A 14,938-nucleotide genomic window follows, 5' to 3' on the forward strand; every position below is an offset into this window, starting at 1 on the left:
TTAATCATTGTTGAATCAGGTGATGAGTATAAGGATGGTCATAAGGTCTATGTTTCTAACAGCTTTCGTAATAAAAAGTTGGAAAAGATCATGGTGGCAGTGTCATTTACTTTGGGGGCAGACCCTCAATATCAGTGACTTCTAAGATGTCCTTCAGGAACCACTATTCACCGATTATAAGAAAGGAAGGGGTCTTGTCTGCAACAGTGCCCGGCCCACAGCAGACCCTGAATTATTTAGCAGTGCATGAATATTGCTTTCTCTCTCATCTTTTTTTGTCTGAATCTGCCACTCCAGCTAAACTAAACTTAGGCCTTTATCATCTTTCAATGCTTTGAAACCACAGAGTGAGGGGGTTTAGCAAAGATAATGCCAATCAGAGAGAAGACTGCTCTTGTGGCTGGGGGTTTACTTGGCAGCAAGCTGAGAGAGTGGGTGCTTATTTGCTCTGCCATGTTCAAAATGCTGTTCGATTACGAGAGGAAACCTATTCTTTTCCAGCCCTCTGTGAGCTGCAGTGTTGTATACTGCTTGCTTTCTCTTAAAGCATAAATATTCAGTGGTCCATCAGATACTCTTATTTTTATTTTAATAAGTTGTAGTCTGTCTGTAGAAATCATCCCTTTCTCTATCTACCTATCCTCCAGCCAGCCACTCAGTAACTTATGTGAACTAGAGCAAGGGAGTAGGATCGGACACAACTCCAAACTACAAGCACATGTGTGATGTGATAGCAAGAACTGTGATGCCCAGGGAAGGTGCAGAAAGGACAAAGCCATTTCATCCCTCCATACCAGTGTTTCTCAAACTTCCATAATTGTCAGAAATTCATGATTTCTGCCATATGTAAGGATCACCGTTAATTATAGGATTATTCATAGCCTTCCTTGAACCCATTCACTTAAAATGCCTCCTATGGCCTCGAAGAAAACATTACTAACTATAAAAGCATAGTTTTGATGCGTTGATCTATTTTTTCTGACCTATTAAAAGAAATGTATCGCTATATAATCATCTCCTATATCTTGAAGAACATGTATAATCAGTGGTACATGTACCAAAAGAAATAGGAATCTACCTTTCAGAAAAGGATTCAGGGGTGAACAGGTCGAACTAAAAATCTTGGCTTATGCGTGCACGTGTATGAAACATACACATTTCAACTAAGCTTCATTATTTTACCCCTTCCTTCTGTTAAGACCTTCCTTTCGTAGTAAATCAGCGACCCAAAGGTTTTGTATGATTAATTTCCCGGGGATCAGGGGAAGAATGGTTTGGTGAATATTTTGCTGATTAGAACAGGAGCAGGAGCCCCAAGTGCTCATAGAGACCACATATCTATTATGTCCAACACCAAGAATTCATCTTTTGACACCAGTATCAGATATACTCTAAAACTTTAGAATAAGGAAGTGATTGAAAATGTTCTATAAGTAAGGTTTAGAGTCAGCAGGGTTTTATTCCTCCATGCTTTACATACTTTTAATTTTTTATTTTGCTTTCATGTCTCATTATGTTTCCATGGTTTACACAGAAATCAAATAAAAATGTACCAGACCAAAGCTTTATAACACAGACAAGAAAAAAACACTAAGTATTATTCTGAAGTGCTAATAGATGTGGCTACTAAGATCTTTAGGTACTTTTTCAGCATGATAAGTGTACTCTATTCCCCATCTGCTATTTCACTGGGACCTCCCCCACCCACTTCCCCTCTGGTAACCATTTGCTCTCTCTAGTTAAGAGTCTGTGTCTTGGTTTGTCTTTTTATTTTTCCTTTGCTCATTTGTTTCTTAAATTCCACATATGAGTGAGATCAGACAGTACTTGTTCTCTTATTTCACTTAGCATTATACTCTCTAGCTCCATCCAGGTCATTGCAAATGGCAAGATTTTATTATTTTTGACGGCTGAGAAATATTCCATTGTGTGTGTGGTATGTGTGTGTGTGTGTGCGCGTGCATATGCATATATATCTACATCTTCCTTCATTCAATGGATACTTGGGCTGCTTCTAAAATTTGCTTCTATAATAACGCTGCTATAAACATAGGGGTGTGTATATCCCTTTGAATTAGTGTTTTTGTATTTTGAGGGAAACACCCAGTAGTGTGATACCTGGGATTGTAAGGTAGTTCTATTTTTAATTTTTATTTATTTATGATAGTCATAGAGAGAGAGAGAGAGAGAGAGGCAGAGACATAGGCAGAGTGAGAAGCAGGCTCCATGCACCGGGAGCCCGACGTGGGATTCGATCCCGGGACTCCAGGATCGCGCCCTGGGCCAAAGGCAGGCGCTAAACTGCTGCACCACCCAGGGATCCCTATTTTTAATTTTTTGAGGAACCTCCATACTGTTTTCCACTATGGCCGCACCAGTTTGCATTCCCACCAACAGAGCAAGAGGGTTTTTTTTTTTTTCTACTTCCTCGTCAACACTTGTGGTTTCTTGTGTTGTTGATTTTAGCCATCCTGACAGGTGTGAGGTGGTATCTCATTGTGGTTGATTTGCATTTTCCTGATGATGAGCATCTTTTCATGTGTCTGTTGGTCATCTGTATGTCTTCTTTGGAGGTATGTTTCTTCATGTCTTCTGCTCATTTTTAAATTGGATTATTTGGATTTTGGGTGTTGAGTTTTAGAAGTTCGTGAGTGGCTATGTCATTTGCAGAAATCTTTTCCCACTCCATAGGTTGTCTTTCAGTTTTGTTGTCTCCGTCACTGTGCCAAAGCTTTTTATTTTGATGATGTCCCAATAATTTCTATATGTTTTTGTTTCCCTTGCTTTAGCAGACATATCTTGAAAAATGCTGCTATGGCTAATGTTAGAGAAATTACTGCTTGTGCTCTCTTCTAGGATTTGTATGGTTTCAGGTCTCACATTTAATTCTTTAATCTATTCTGAGTTTGTTTTTGTGTATGGTGTGAAAGTGATCCAGTGTTATTCTTTTACATGTAGCCATCCAGTGTTCCCAGCACCATGTTGAAGAGTACCTATTTCAGTCTTAAAGAAACGGTGCCTTGAGGCTGCCTCATTTCCTTTGGAGTCAATCATCTTCATTTTCATAATGAACTACGTTCCTGCTGCAGATCTGGGGGCGTACAGGTTGGTAGGTGTTTTAAATTTACTTTAGTTGTTTCTGTCCCTCATTCGTCAAATACTTCTTGCATACCTACTACATCTGGGCATTGGATTGCCTGTTGGGGTGACCACAAAGAGAGAAACACATGGTCCTGGCCTTGTGGAGCTTACAGTATCCGTGTGGGAGACAGACACTAATAAGTCCTCTCCCAAATAAGTGGAAAATTGCCCCAAGGAAGTGATGTTTCAGCTGACATCTGTGTAGGGGAGAAAAAAGGTTCCAGGTCAAGGGAACAACCAAGTTCAAAGGCCCCACCTTGCGGCGGGGTGGGGTCGGGGAGGGAGCATCATACCTCAGAGGAACTAAAATAATGCAAGTGACCCCAGCCTGGGGCAGATGCTGCTGGACGCGGTCATGCCATTGGTTGAAGGGTTGGACTCCTCAACAAACACTGGGGCCCTGTCAGCAATGAAGAAGAGGATGCGGATATCAGGTGCATAAGCAACAGTACTCACAGAAACACCCCGAACATGTTCTATCAGAAATAGAACTCTCCCATTTCCCGCCTTCTCATAAACAGCATGGTTTACCGTCACTCATCTCAGTGAATGTTCTCACCATCCATCCAGTAGCTCAGGCCAAAAATCTAGCCATCATCCATGACGCCCCCTGTGTCTCCGTGTCCCTAGCCCCCATGTCTTAACGATGGCCCAGTCCTGTCCATGCCACCTCCTAAACCTCCCTGCAATGCATCCACCATTACCTTCCTACAGCAGTCTCCGGCTCAGCGACTGCAGTGGTTTCCCAGCGGTTCTCCTGTTTTGGTGGCCTTTTCAAAATGCAAATCTGATTATGTCACCGCCCTCCCTAAAGTCCGGAGATCCAGGGTCAATCCTGATTGGCTTTGGCCCGTCACGGCAGCCTCGCTGTTCCACTTGCCCTTGGCTCGTGTAGTTGTGGACGGACACCCAGTGACTCACCTCCGGTCACTGGGCCTTGGGCCATGCTTCCGGAGAGCTTCTGGGAAAGGTATTCTTGCTCTTTGGACAAGACCCCTGGAAGAAAGGGATCCTTTTACGGCTAGGCACTGCTGCACTGGGTGTGCCCGCGTCCCAGCCCCAGGGCCTGCCCGGCGGGGGCAGTCGGGTCTCAGCACGCGCCGCCCCGGGGGCCCCACCGTCTCCGGCCTCCAGGGCTGTCGTGGGCGGGAAGGCAGGAATGGGCTCGCCGACCGGAGGGGACCGCAGAGAAAGTCAGGGAGAGGACGAGCCGGCACCCAAGGCTGGGGGGGCCCGGGCCGGAGGCAAGGATTTCCTGCTGCCCCCGCCCCCGCCCCCGCCCCGATGGGCCCACGTCGCTGAGCGCCGACTCCGCGCGGCCTGGACGGGAGCGCGCGGGCTCCGGGGCCCGCCCGGGGCTGACCGAGTCCGCTGCCGCCGTCCCCGGGGCTCGCTCTCCCGACTTCAAAGGCTCCTCGGGGCGGGGCACCGGAGGGTCGGAGGGTCGGGGCGTCGGGGCCTCGAGCACCCGCGGGAAGACCGGCGACCCGAGCGCCGCCGCGGGGCGGGTTCCGCACGTTCCCCCGCCGGCAGGTCTAGACGCCCCTGTGGCAGCGCGACGGCCGAGCTGACGGGGCGCCCCCATCCCGGGGCCGGGACGCCGCGTTACGCCGCGTTTCTCCACGTTACATAAGACGGTCCCGTAGGCTCCCCGGACCTGACCGGACCCCGGGCGGACGGCGGACGGCGGTCGGCGGTCGCGGCGCCCCTCCCCGGAGCGGAGCGCGCACACCGCTGGCCCGCCCGCCGGCAGGTCGCGCTCTCGGGGGCCGCGGCCCCGCCCTGCCCCGGCCTTGGGAAACCCGCAGGCACCGCCTCCCTAAATGGCCGCGGCGGCCACGCACAAGCCCGTGGGCGGGGCTCTGTGATGACTGGCGGATGCCGTGACCAATTACGTCCAGGGGCTTGTTTGTTTGTTCCCTCCCCCCCCGGGGGCCGAGACTTCCGTGACTGACAGTTCACTCCGGGCGCTGTTACATAAGGGGAGGGCCAAGGGCTGCCCCACCCGAGCGGAGCCGATTTGATTGGCAGGGAGCAGTGCGGTCGTCCCAACGCCCCCGGAAGAACGTCCTTGACGGACAGGTATGGGAGCCACTTGGCGCCGGGAGGCTGGGCGGAAGCGTCCGGGCCCAGGGGCGTGGGGCAGGGGGCGGGGCCCGACCCCGAGAGCAGGGCGGGGCAGGGAGCAGGCGGGGGCCGGGCTGGCGCTGCGGCCAGAGATGCTGTGGGGCCGCGACGGCGCTCGGCAGCCCGGAGCTCCGCGTTGAAAGCGCCGAGGTGAGGTGCGCTGCCGGCCGGCTGGGAGGGACGGGAGGGCCGTGGAGTCCTTAAAGCCGGGCCGCTAGCGCCTTCGGCCCTGTGTTTGTCTGCGCTGCCCGGCGCTCCCGACTCCCGAGCGACGGCGGCCGCGCTGGGACATGGGGGCGGGGCCGGGCACCTGTCCGCGTTTGCTGGCACCTGCTGCGCCGGCGGCCGCGGGCCCCGGGCCGGTGCTGGGGGCTGTCCAGGTGCTGGGCCCGGCCGCCCGAAGAAGGGAGGCGGGTCCGACCGGCTCGCCCGGTCCGCGGCCCGCCCTCCACGCCTCCGTCCTGCGCCCGGAGTTGGGGGGGTGTCCCCGAGCCCCGAGGCCTTCAGCTCTCCACCGGAGGGGCTCGCGGGCCCGGGGCCGGCCTTGAGCCGGCTGCGAGGCTGGGCCGTGGCCCCTGCCTTGCACCACCTCGAGACAGGTTTGTCCGGATTCCGTGCGTGTGCGGAGATGGATTTCCGCCCCGGGCGAGGGTGCGGGTCCCGGCTGTCCACAGCGAGCCGGGCCAGGGCCAGTGCTTTTTCGCCCTTGCTCAGGGCCTTGCTCGGTCTCCTTTTAGCGTGGAATTTAAAGCGTTTGGGGTGATGTATTAAGTTAGTGCCTATTTAGGGACCGTGGCGCGTAGGAAAGCAGCACCCTTCTTCTGGAGTTTTGGCTCATGTCGCGTTCAGATCGTTCGCACGGCCCAAGACACTGATTGCTCAGCTGTATGACGTAAGGGGAGACCATCCTGTTTGGTTTGTATGGCCAGGGCCGAACCAGCAGAAATTCTCAAATTGTGTTCTACGCTTCCTTCCATCTATGTCAGTTCTGTTGGAAAATGCTGGGCCGCGTCGGTAGACTAGACATCTCATAAATGGTGTATTCTCTAAAAGGGTGCTGCAGTTTCTCGCGGTTGGAAACATAGGGCAGCAGTAGAAAATACCTCCTGCTTAAAGACAGAAGGAACTGGGGGGCAAGTTTTTATTTTTCTTTTCCCCCAAGTTTTGATTCCTAAATGCAGAGTCACAGACTCACTACGTGTTAGACTTGAAAGGGACCATATAGGTGAATGAGTCACTCCAGTAAATTTACATGGTGGTGAGCACTGTGTCCTAATGGGACGAGGTCCCCTTTAAGTCAGATGGGTCCTAGAAGTACTCTAGGTCAGAACATGCCCTCACACATCTTTGATGTCCCAACCATTCACATCTGTGCCCTAGACACCTTTAAAGGCAGACATGTGGAGAGCTCTCAGCAATAAGTTGCTGTTTGAGTGTAAGGCCACAGGTTAGTGGAAGAACCAGGATCCTCATTCCTTTAATTACTGGGTGGCATTAGGTTGTGGAAAGGAAAACAGCAGTAATTGGCATCATCCTGGTATGTGAGAGTTGGTATCCACCTGCGGACATCATAGGCTTGTCATTAAACAAATTTTTGCTCTCAGGGACATTTGGTACAGAATTCTCTAGTGATTTGCTCCTTATGAATTTAGTAGAATTTTGCTAACTTTTGACCCTTTTAACCTTCAGCTTTTTGATTGGTGCAGGTAGGAACTGAGAGGAGCTCTGCTTTACACAGAACCGAGCCTGGGGAAAATCACCAGAGCAGAGAAGTTGCTGTTCTTAGAGCCTGGCCTGCTGCTTTTTGTCTGCCTCTTCCTCTGTATTTTTAGTAAATGACCCAGTGACTTTATGACCTTTGAGGCATACTTTCTTGTCCACTCCTTGACACTGTGCTGGGAGATTTTGTTTGTGAAATGTCTCTGCATGCCTCTGTTGCATTTGTATGTACTGCTTGGCAATTCCTTCGTCATCTAATCCTACGGTTTCCACACATTAAACAGACATAAAAAGACCATTTCTCAGGGATGATCCTGCCAGGACCCAGTTGGTGCTCTCTGTCTTCTCTGCTCTACCTTCTCTGTTATGTCTTTGGCTCCGAGTTGCTGGGGAGAATAATTTTGTACTTAACTCTTTTTTAAAAGATTTTATTTATTTATTAATGAGAGACACAAAGGGAGAGAGAGGCAGAGACACAGGCAGAGGGAGAAGCAGGCTCCATGCAAGGAGCCCGATGTGGGACTCGATCCGGGGACTCCAGGATCAGCGCTGGGCCTAAGGCAGGTGCTAAACCACTGAGCCACCCAGGGATCCCCTACTTAACTCATTTAAGATGCTAATCAGTCCCCTTGGCTCTTTAATTCCCATAACTCTACACAGTGACAGGCCTTTTGCATATGCGGGTACAGCGCACCCTGCACCTGGCTTTCCTATAGTCAAATGCCTACTATAGATGCTAGTAGCAACTGGTGTAGTCCACCCATGTCTTCTGTATTTCTGGCACCAAAGCTTAATAACTGTGTCACTGAATATTATGAATCCTGGCCAGGGACTCGGTACACAGATTCCTGTAGGCGTTTAAAGGTGGGAAAGAAACTGGAGTCAGAAGAGAGAGGGGGTAATGAAGGAAACTTTTTGAAGATATCTTTTCCCCCTAATTTTCATCACTATGTATTATACAACGTTATGCTGAATTTCTCTGTAGAATGTTAGATTTATTTCTCAACTATTTTGGAAATCTTAACTGTTGGTGTTGCTATATTTCTGTGATTTTTCATCTCATTTTTAGGTAAAGTGACTTCTGAGGACAGAAGAGTTTGATGACACAGACCACTGAATTTTTTTGGAGTCCACGTTATGAACCCTTTCTGGAGCATGTCTGCAAGCTCTGTCCGCAAAGTAGGTATAGTTGATAAATTTAGCGAGGAAATCCATTTGAGTCAAGGTAGAGGTCAAAGTAATTTATACTGAGGTTGCCTATAACCTTAACAATAATTTTGTATGTTTTTGTACATTACTCTGGGTCTGAAAACCAGTGTTGTTTTCATGTGGGCCAAGCAGGAACATGCCCTCACACATTTTTGAAATGTGAATTAAATCAAGCTGGCTTTCCTTAGGATTTTTTTTCTTAAGTTTATTATTATTTTTTTAGTAATCTCTACACCCAACATGGGGTTCGAACTCACAACTCTTGAGATCAAGAGTCATATGTTCTTCCAATAAAGCCAGCCAGGCACCCATAGGTTTTACTCTTGAGAAATACTTTGCTGCTGAAAGACAGTTTCTGAGACTAAGATCGCATCTCAAGTAGAAATCATTCTGGAAATCACAATTCTAAGATTATCTTGATTTAGGGTATTTACACATGATGAAATTTGTGACACATTATTGTAGTAGTCTTTTTACTATTCTGTAAGGTTCCACAATCAGAGCAGCTTTGAGAAAGACCAGTCCAATGTGGTCACCTCAGACTTGAGGGCACCGGTTTAATTTTTCCAAACAAAATGTCTATTTTAAAATCGCAAAAACTACATTGTAGGAAAGCTTAATGCAGACAAAAGAGAAGGACTATAACCCATAATTCCACCTCTAGGAGACCAGCCCCAGGAATCATCATCTTTTCTATCCATATAATATTGATTCTTAATGTGGCTAATTTGGGCTTTGGTTGTACTTGAGCCAGAGAAGTGTCTCTTGAGATGGTGGCTTAATCTCTGACTCATGTGGACCTCTGTCTTTGACTAAGGCTGACAGTCTGCTGGGGATAGCCCAGATGTAGATCATCAGGGACAAGACCAGAGCAGCGCAAGTGAGAGCATAGCTTTGTTCGTTGTTTCTAAGTGAGGTGCTCACGCCAGGTGGTGACTAGTATCTGTCACCTCTACTGTTTGTTTTAAGCTGCTTCACACCTGACCTTCTACAGGACCTAAGAGCCAGTGGACTCTTCTCATCTCGTACAGTTGTCTAATTTCTAAGTAACCCCTTGCCCTCTTTTTGGGGTCACCAGAAGAAACCGTTTCTTGCTCTGTACATCCTGTTCATATTGGTGTTACTGTTTTTATAGGATGTAGCTTTAAAAATTTTTTTATTGCTTTAGTCTTCCTTCAGCTTTGTTCTTTTACTAATGGCCTGCCTGCTCAGAGGACTTTTTAGTCATCTTGATCATGGTGCTAGAATGTCCTTGTGAAAGAGTCATTCCAGCTTTTAGGTCAAGGGTAAGAGTACATCACATGTACTCTTGTCATTTAAGAATCACGCTAACAAATGTTCTCACAACTTCATCTTGAATAGCGATCTGAAGGTGAAGAGAAGGCATTAACAGGGGATGTGATAACCAGCCCTCCACGTGCCGCTCCAAAGAAACAGCTGCCTTGTATTCCCAAAAACGCTTTGCCCATAACTAAGCCTACATCCCCTGCCCCAGCAGCACAGTCAACAAATGGCGCACATGCTTCTTATGGACCCTTCTACCTGGAATACTCGCTTCTTGCAGAATTGTAAGTGCTTGAACTATCTTGTTAAATTTTAACTCACCTTTGAAGGTGAAAAATGAAATCTACTCTGGTACACTCCGTATATGGCTGGTATCATTCGGTCTTAAGGCTCAAATGCATCCCCCTCCAGTATCAGGTAAGATCTGAAGGCAGACATGGGCTTGCATCTCCATGTCTATTTTGGAGAGCAAGAGGAGGATACTGAGATTTGTGAAGCATCTAAAATGGGTCAGGAACTGAGTGACTTAATTTTGGTGTGCCTGTATATGAGGTGAGGACATCCCTTCCCAAAGGGGTGGTTGTGGACACCAGGACAGTGAGAGGACAGCAATCTGTTGGTTCTGGGGTCAGACCCAGCTGGAGGCTTGTGTTCCACTGTGTTAAGTATCTCATGAGACGCATCCTGGAAGACCAGGGAAAGAGTCCCTGTTGGCAAAGGTCAGGAAGCCAGACTGTAGGGACTGGAACAGTAGACCCAGAGAAGTGACAACGTAGCAGGTACTTCTTAAAGCTGCCTTCATGTACTTGAAGACCTGTCATTACAAAGAGGACTGGACTCCTGCTGTGTGACCCATAGAGGCAGAAGAAGTAGGCAGTTATAGGGAAGTCACAAAGATTGGGGCTCCAGGCAGGTAAGGGCAGGGCTAATCCTGGAAGCTGGAAGTCAGACCGAAGTCACACAAATCTGTAGCAGGAGGCAGGGGGCACTGCCCCAGAGTGCTGGGGGCCCCCTGACCGCACCCAGCCCACCACAGGGGCGCAATGTCAGCCTGGAGCGCTTGTTACTAGGACCGAGTTGTGGAGAATTCTTCATTGCTGTCGTTTTTAAATGTCTTTGTATAGCCTTCTGGAGCCTTCCCTCGCTGTACTCGCATCGTAATGGTCAGAGGGTCTGAGGCCCCGGCACAGTTGGCAGTGTGTGTGACTTGGTGGCAGTGGTCCCTTTGGCTTTATAATGGAGGCCTTGTGCCTGAGGCTGGGCAGTGAGTTGGACAGGCTTCTATTGTGGCCGTAAATCTGCTGTCTGTATTAGAGCACAGAACGGCCTTACTGTAGTAGACACATCTGCCAGCCAGCCATACTGCTGTTGACATGCTGAATTTTAGTGACTTAAAAACAGCATAACTGCTTTTAAAGAGGATTAAAAATGAGTGTGATGGTAAACAGGTAATGAAAAGTCAACTAAGGTTCAACAAGTTATTTCTCAGTAAAATTCAGGCTTGGCAGGTTAAACGTGTTGTAAGGCCCAGGGTCGACATTGTTTAAGATCTGGTCTCAGCCGTATTCCTTTCCGCTCATGGTGACCAGGTCCCAGAAGAGCCAATGCCCCCTTTTTCCATGCACTTTTCTTGCTGCAGGGCCCACAGAGTTCAGGTGTCAGGTTCATGAGTTCAGGTGTCAGGTTCAGAGTTCAGGTGCCTGAGTCATGGTGTCACTTTGGAGGGGGGGAGGTGGAGAACCTAGGGGGAGCACCCCATGCAGAGCCTTCCTGCCTTCACTAAGATTATCGCAAATCTAAACACGGCCCTCGGCCATGTGGACTGGTATTCACACTTAAAATGACATCTAAGTGATGGCAATTCTGTGGACTTTTTATTCTTGTTACCTAAAATTGTGCTTTCACAGGTGGTTTTTGAATGTGTGGGTGAAATCTGTTGTCCAGTCACAAAAATAAAAATTGTACACTCGTTTCCCTAAAATTTAATGTCCAGAACTAGATCAGGTTGCATTGTTCAGAATCAGCTACTAGATGGTTTCCAAGGTGATGTTTTGGGAAAGTTGATTTCTGGGAGGAAAACTTGATTCTTTGTGTATCCCTGCTTGGCTTGAATTTGTCTGGGCCCCTCTCTAGCTCCTATTTCTCTGTGAGCTGGATTTGTAAAGCTGGGAAATGGGCAGGAGCCTGGGCCAGGTGAGATGGTGATGACTTGGCTTGTATGTTAGTTGTCAGTTGCCCCTCGAGGGACTGTTCCTTCTCTCCAAACATGAACGTAGGGTTGTGTGATCTGTATGTCATTTACATCCATACAATTTCATTATTCTGTTTCTGTTTTAGTACCCTGGTTGTGAAGCAGAAGCTGCCAGGTGTCTATGTGCAGCCATCCTACCGCTCTGCATTAAGTAAGAAGGATTTGCTCTTAATTTATAGTATACTTGGTTTCTCTGACACCATCTTGGGCCTTAACTGTTTTTGATTTTTTTCCTACAGTGTGGTTTGGAGTAATATTCATACGGCATGGTCTCTATCAAGATGGTGTATTTAAGTTTACAGTTTACATCCCTGATAACTACCCAGATGGTGACTGCCCAGTAAGTAAAAGTCAGGTCTGGCTTCATTCGTTGGGTCCGAGGAGGGCTTAAAGGACTTGAAAGATTTCTCGGCTCTTTTCTTGAGCTCATGATTTTACAATTTCAGTTTCTCAAAATGTTTTGTCTACTCAGTCATCTTTGAAGGGGATTTTTGTCCTTTGTTGCATCTTTTGCCACACCCGCCTCTGCCATTAGTTTTCCTTGTTTCTCTGCTCATGGTGTGTGAGAGAGGCTGGAAGCTGTCCTACGGCACTGACTGTGTGCATGGCAACCGCTGTGCTGCAGCAGAGCAAAGGGTGACTCCCACCCCCCATTCCACCCCCTGGATGCAAAATTTCATTTTACAGGAAAATGGCAGAAGTTGTTAAGTATTCCTCTTGAAGCAGCTCTTTGACTTAAAATACCATGACTGCCTTGTCCTGAAGCTGCCTTTGCAACTATCTGTATGGGTCTAATAAGCTCCTTGCTTCCATTAAAGGACACGTCTCTCTTTAAATACAGCGCTTGGTGTTTGATATTCCTGTCTTTCACCCGCTAGTGGATCCCACCTCAGGTGAACTGGATGTGAAGAGAGCATTTGCAAAATGGAGGTGAGTCAATAAGTGTTTACTTTGGTGATCTACCTCAGCAGGATGCTTCAATAATCCTACGTTGTTTCTCTTTAGGCGGAACCATAATCACATTTGGCAAGTTTTAATGTATGCAAGGAGGGTTTTTTACAAGATTGATACAGCAAGCCCCCTAAACCCAGAGGCTGCAGTCCTGTAGGTTACTCTGCTTTGTTCTTTTAGATAAATTTGCAAACGAAGCTAAGGAGATGATCTTGGTAACTTTTTGATTTAAACTTTTAACACAGGTATGAAAAAGATGTTCAGCTTTTTAAAAGTAAAGTGGTTGACAGTGTTAAGATGTGCACTGCTCGTTTGTTTGACCAACCTAAAATAGAAGACCCCTATGCAATTAGGTAAGTGGTACATGATCTAGATTAACCGCACTTTGCTGTCCTGTACTTCCATTTTCCAGGTGGTCTTAGAATGGGGATTTAAAAGGAAAGGGTATCATCTGTTAGCCTGCAACCTTTATCATTTGTTGGCAGCTCGCTTTCTGAAATCTCTTGGGCAGAAAGCTTGACATCTACTGGCATACTGTGCCAATAGCAAGCTATTTAGTCACTTTGATTTCCTAAGGATCCTTGTAATATGCATGTTCAAATGTCCAGACTTTTCTGTTCAGCTGGCAGTTTTAGCTGGAGCCCCTCTTAAACTGCCATAGCCCCACTGTCAATCAGATTGGGGGAAGGAGAGAAACTGAATAGGGTGACTAGGATGAATGGTGTGTTTCTTCAGCACTATGATATTTAATCTTGGAAGCATCCAAATGATTGTTGAGACCTGAGGAATTGGTGATTTAGCTCTCTGGCAGCACATATTGCTGGGAGGCTGGTTAAGTACAGTGGTTAAGAGCCTGGGCTCTGCAGATAGACTGGTTGGCTTTTGTGCTGACTGACTTGAGTGACCCAGAACAATTACTTAATTTTACTGCCATACTTTCTTCATCTGTAAATAACAGTACTTCAGGGATGGTTGTGAGGCTGAAATGAGCTGACCCACGTAAGCGTTCTATAAGGAATAGTTGCCCTGTGAGAGAATCATCTAGATTAATGTCTAAAACTTACATGTTGACAACTGATTATTGTTCCTTGTTAAGTTTTGTTAGGGAATTGGCTTAAGTATTCAGAAATGAATGTTATACAAATTTAGTAAGCCAAAGCAGATTTTTAAATATTTTTCTCTTCCTTAAGCTTTTCTCCATGGAATCCTTCTGTACATGATGAAGCCAGAGAGAAGATGCTGACTCAGAAAGTAAGTACATAACCATTTTTGAAACCATTAACTGTCTCCTTTCTGAAATGTCTTCTTCAGAGACTACTCATTATGTACACATAACTTTTTGGGAAATGAGTCTGTACAGCACCAAAGTCTCCATCAGCCCTATTTTTAATGTCTGTTTTTGATTATACCTAGAAGAAGCCTGAAGAACAGCACAATAAAAGTGTTCACGTTGCTGGCCTGTCATGGGTAAAGCCTGGTTCAGTACAACCTTTCAGTAAAGAAGAAAAAACAGTAGCAACTTAAGCGCTGGTGAATCTGGTGCACCGTGCACTTTCCTGCCGGACTCGGGCCTAGTTAGAGCTGACCGAGGGCAAAGGACTGCCGGAAGAGTAAAACCGTGCGAACGAGGACTGGTATCGTGTGTCCGTGTGTGCTTAGGTTCTAACAGCAAGTTTTGGAAACCTCTCTTTAAGTAACGCATTACTTCTGTCAGAAGTGTCTTTAGGGTGGTTATCTAGTTCAGTACTCCAAATTATTGGGGACCTCGAGGCTTAAGTATTTTTCTGCATATAATGCTAAAGGTAAGTTACATTCATTTACACTAATAGAGTAGATAGAGCTCGGCACTATCTAATGACTTTCACGTCCGTGGTTTCAGTTGTATATACATTAGGACGTGGAGAGGGGAGGTAGACGGGGGGAGGTTCCGTAGCTCATAAGCACTTGTAAGGGGGAGGTCATCTGCACCCCAGTCTTCAGCCTACTGTCTTACTGATTTACGGACTCCTGTCAATCACTGAGGTACACATTAGGTGAGTCAGAGGAAACCAGAACACTTGTTCATAGTTGTTTTTTTTTCCCCGAAAGCAAATTACTGTATTTTTATGGCAGGAGGGAGAAAGTGTTAAACGGTTTCTAATGAAGTCAGATATTTAAATGATGAATGACTAATGTGTTTTGTAGAAACAAAATAAACCAATAAATGATTGTTCTTTGTCATTTATACAGGAAACCAAAACCCCTTTCTCAGTATAA

The 14,938-nt window shown here is 47.0% G+C and overlaps 1 protein-coding gene across 9 annotated transcripts; it reads left to right on the forward strand.

The window, feature by feature from the left end:
- Positions 1–3,983: 3,983 nt before the first annotated feature.
- AKTIP (AKT interacting protein) lies at positions 3,984–14,890 on the forward strand. Of its 9 annotated transcripts, none has more exons than XM_072827059.1 (10): positions 3,984–4,111; positions 8,057–8,166; positions 9,559–9,764; positions 11,818–11,882; positions 11,971–12,071; positions 12,573–12,661; positions 12,737–12,835; positions 12,928–13,035; positions 13,873–13,933; positions 14,096–14,890. In XM_072827059.1, the coding sequence occupies exons 2-10, from the start codon at positions 8,125–8,127 to the stop codon at positions 14,204–14,206; spliced, it is 882 nt and encodes a 293-aa protein (XP_072683160.1). In that variant the 5' UTR covers positions 3,984–4,111; positions 8,057–8,124; the 3' UTR covers positions 14,207–14,890. The 9 variants fall into 9 exon arrangements, with proteins under 9 accessions (XP_072683160.1, XP_072683167.1, XP_072683159.1 ...); XM_072827066.1 differs by having other exon boundaries at positions 4,021–4,111; positions 14,099–14,890; XM_072827058.1 differs by lacking the exon at positions 3,984–4,111 and adding an exon at positions 5,086–5,223.
- The last annotated feature ends 48 nt before the right edge of the window (positions 14,891–14,938 follow it).

Source organism: Canis lupus, chromosome 5 (assembly GCF_048164855.1).
Source record: "Canis lupus baileyi chromosome 5, mCanLup2.hap1, whole genome shotgun sequence".
NCBI lineage: Eukaryota > Metazoa > Chordata > Mammalia > Carnivora > Canidae > Canis > Canis lupus.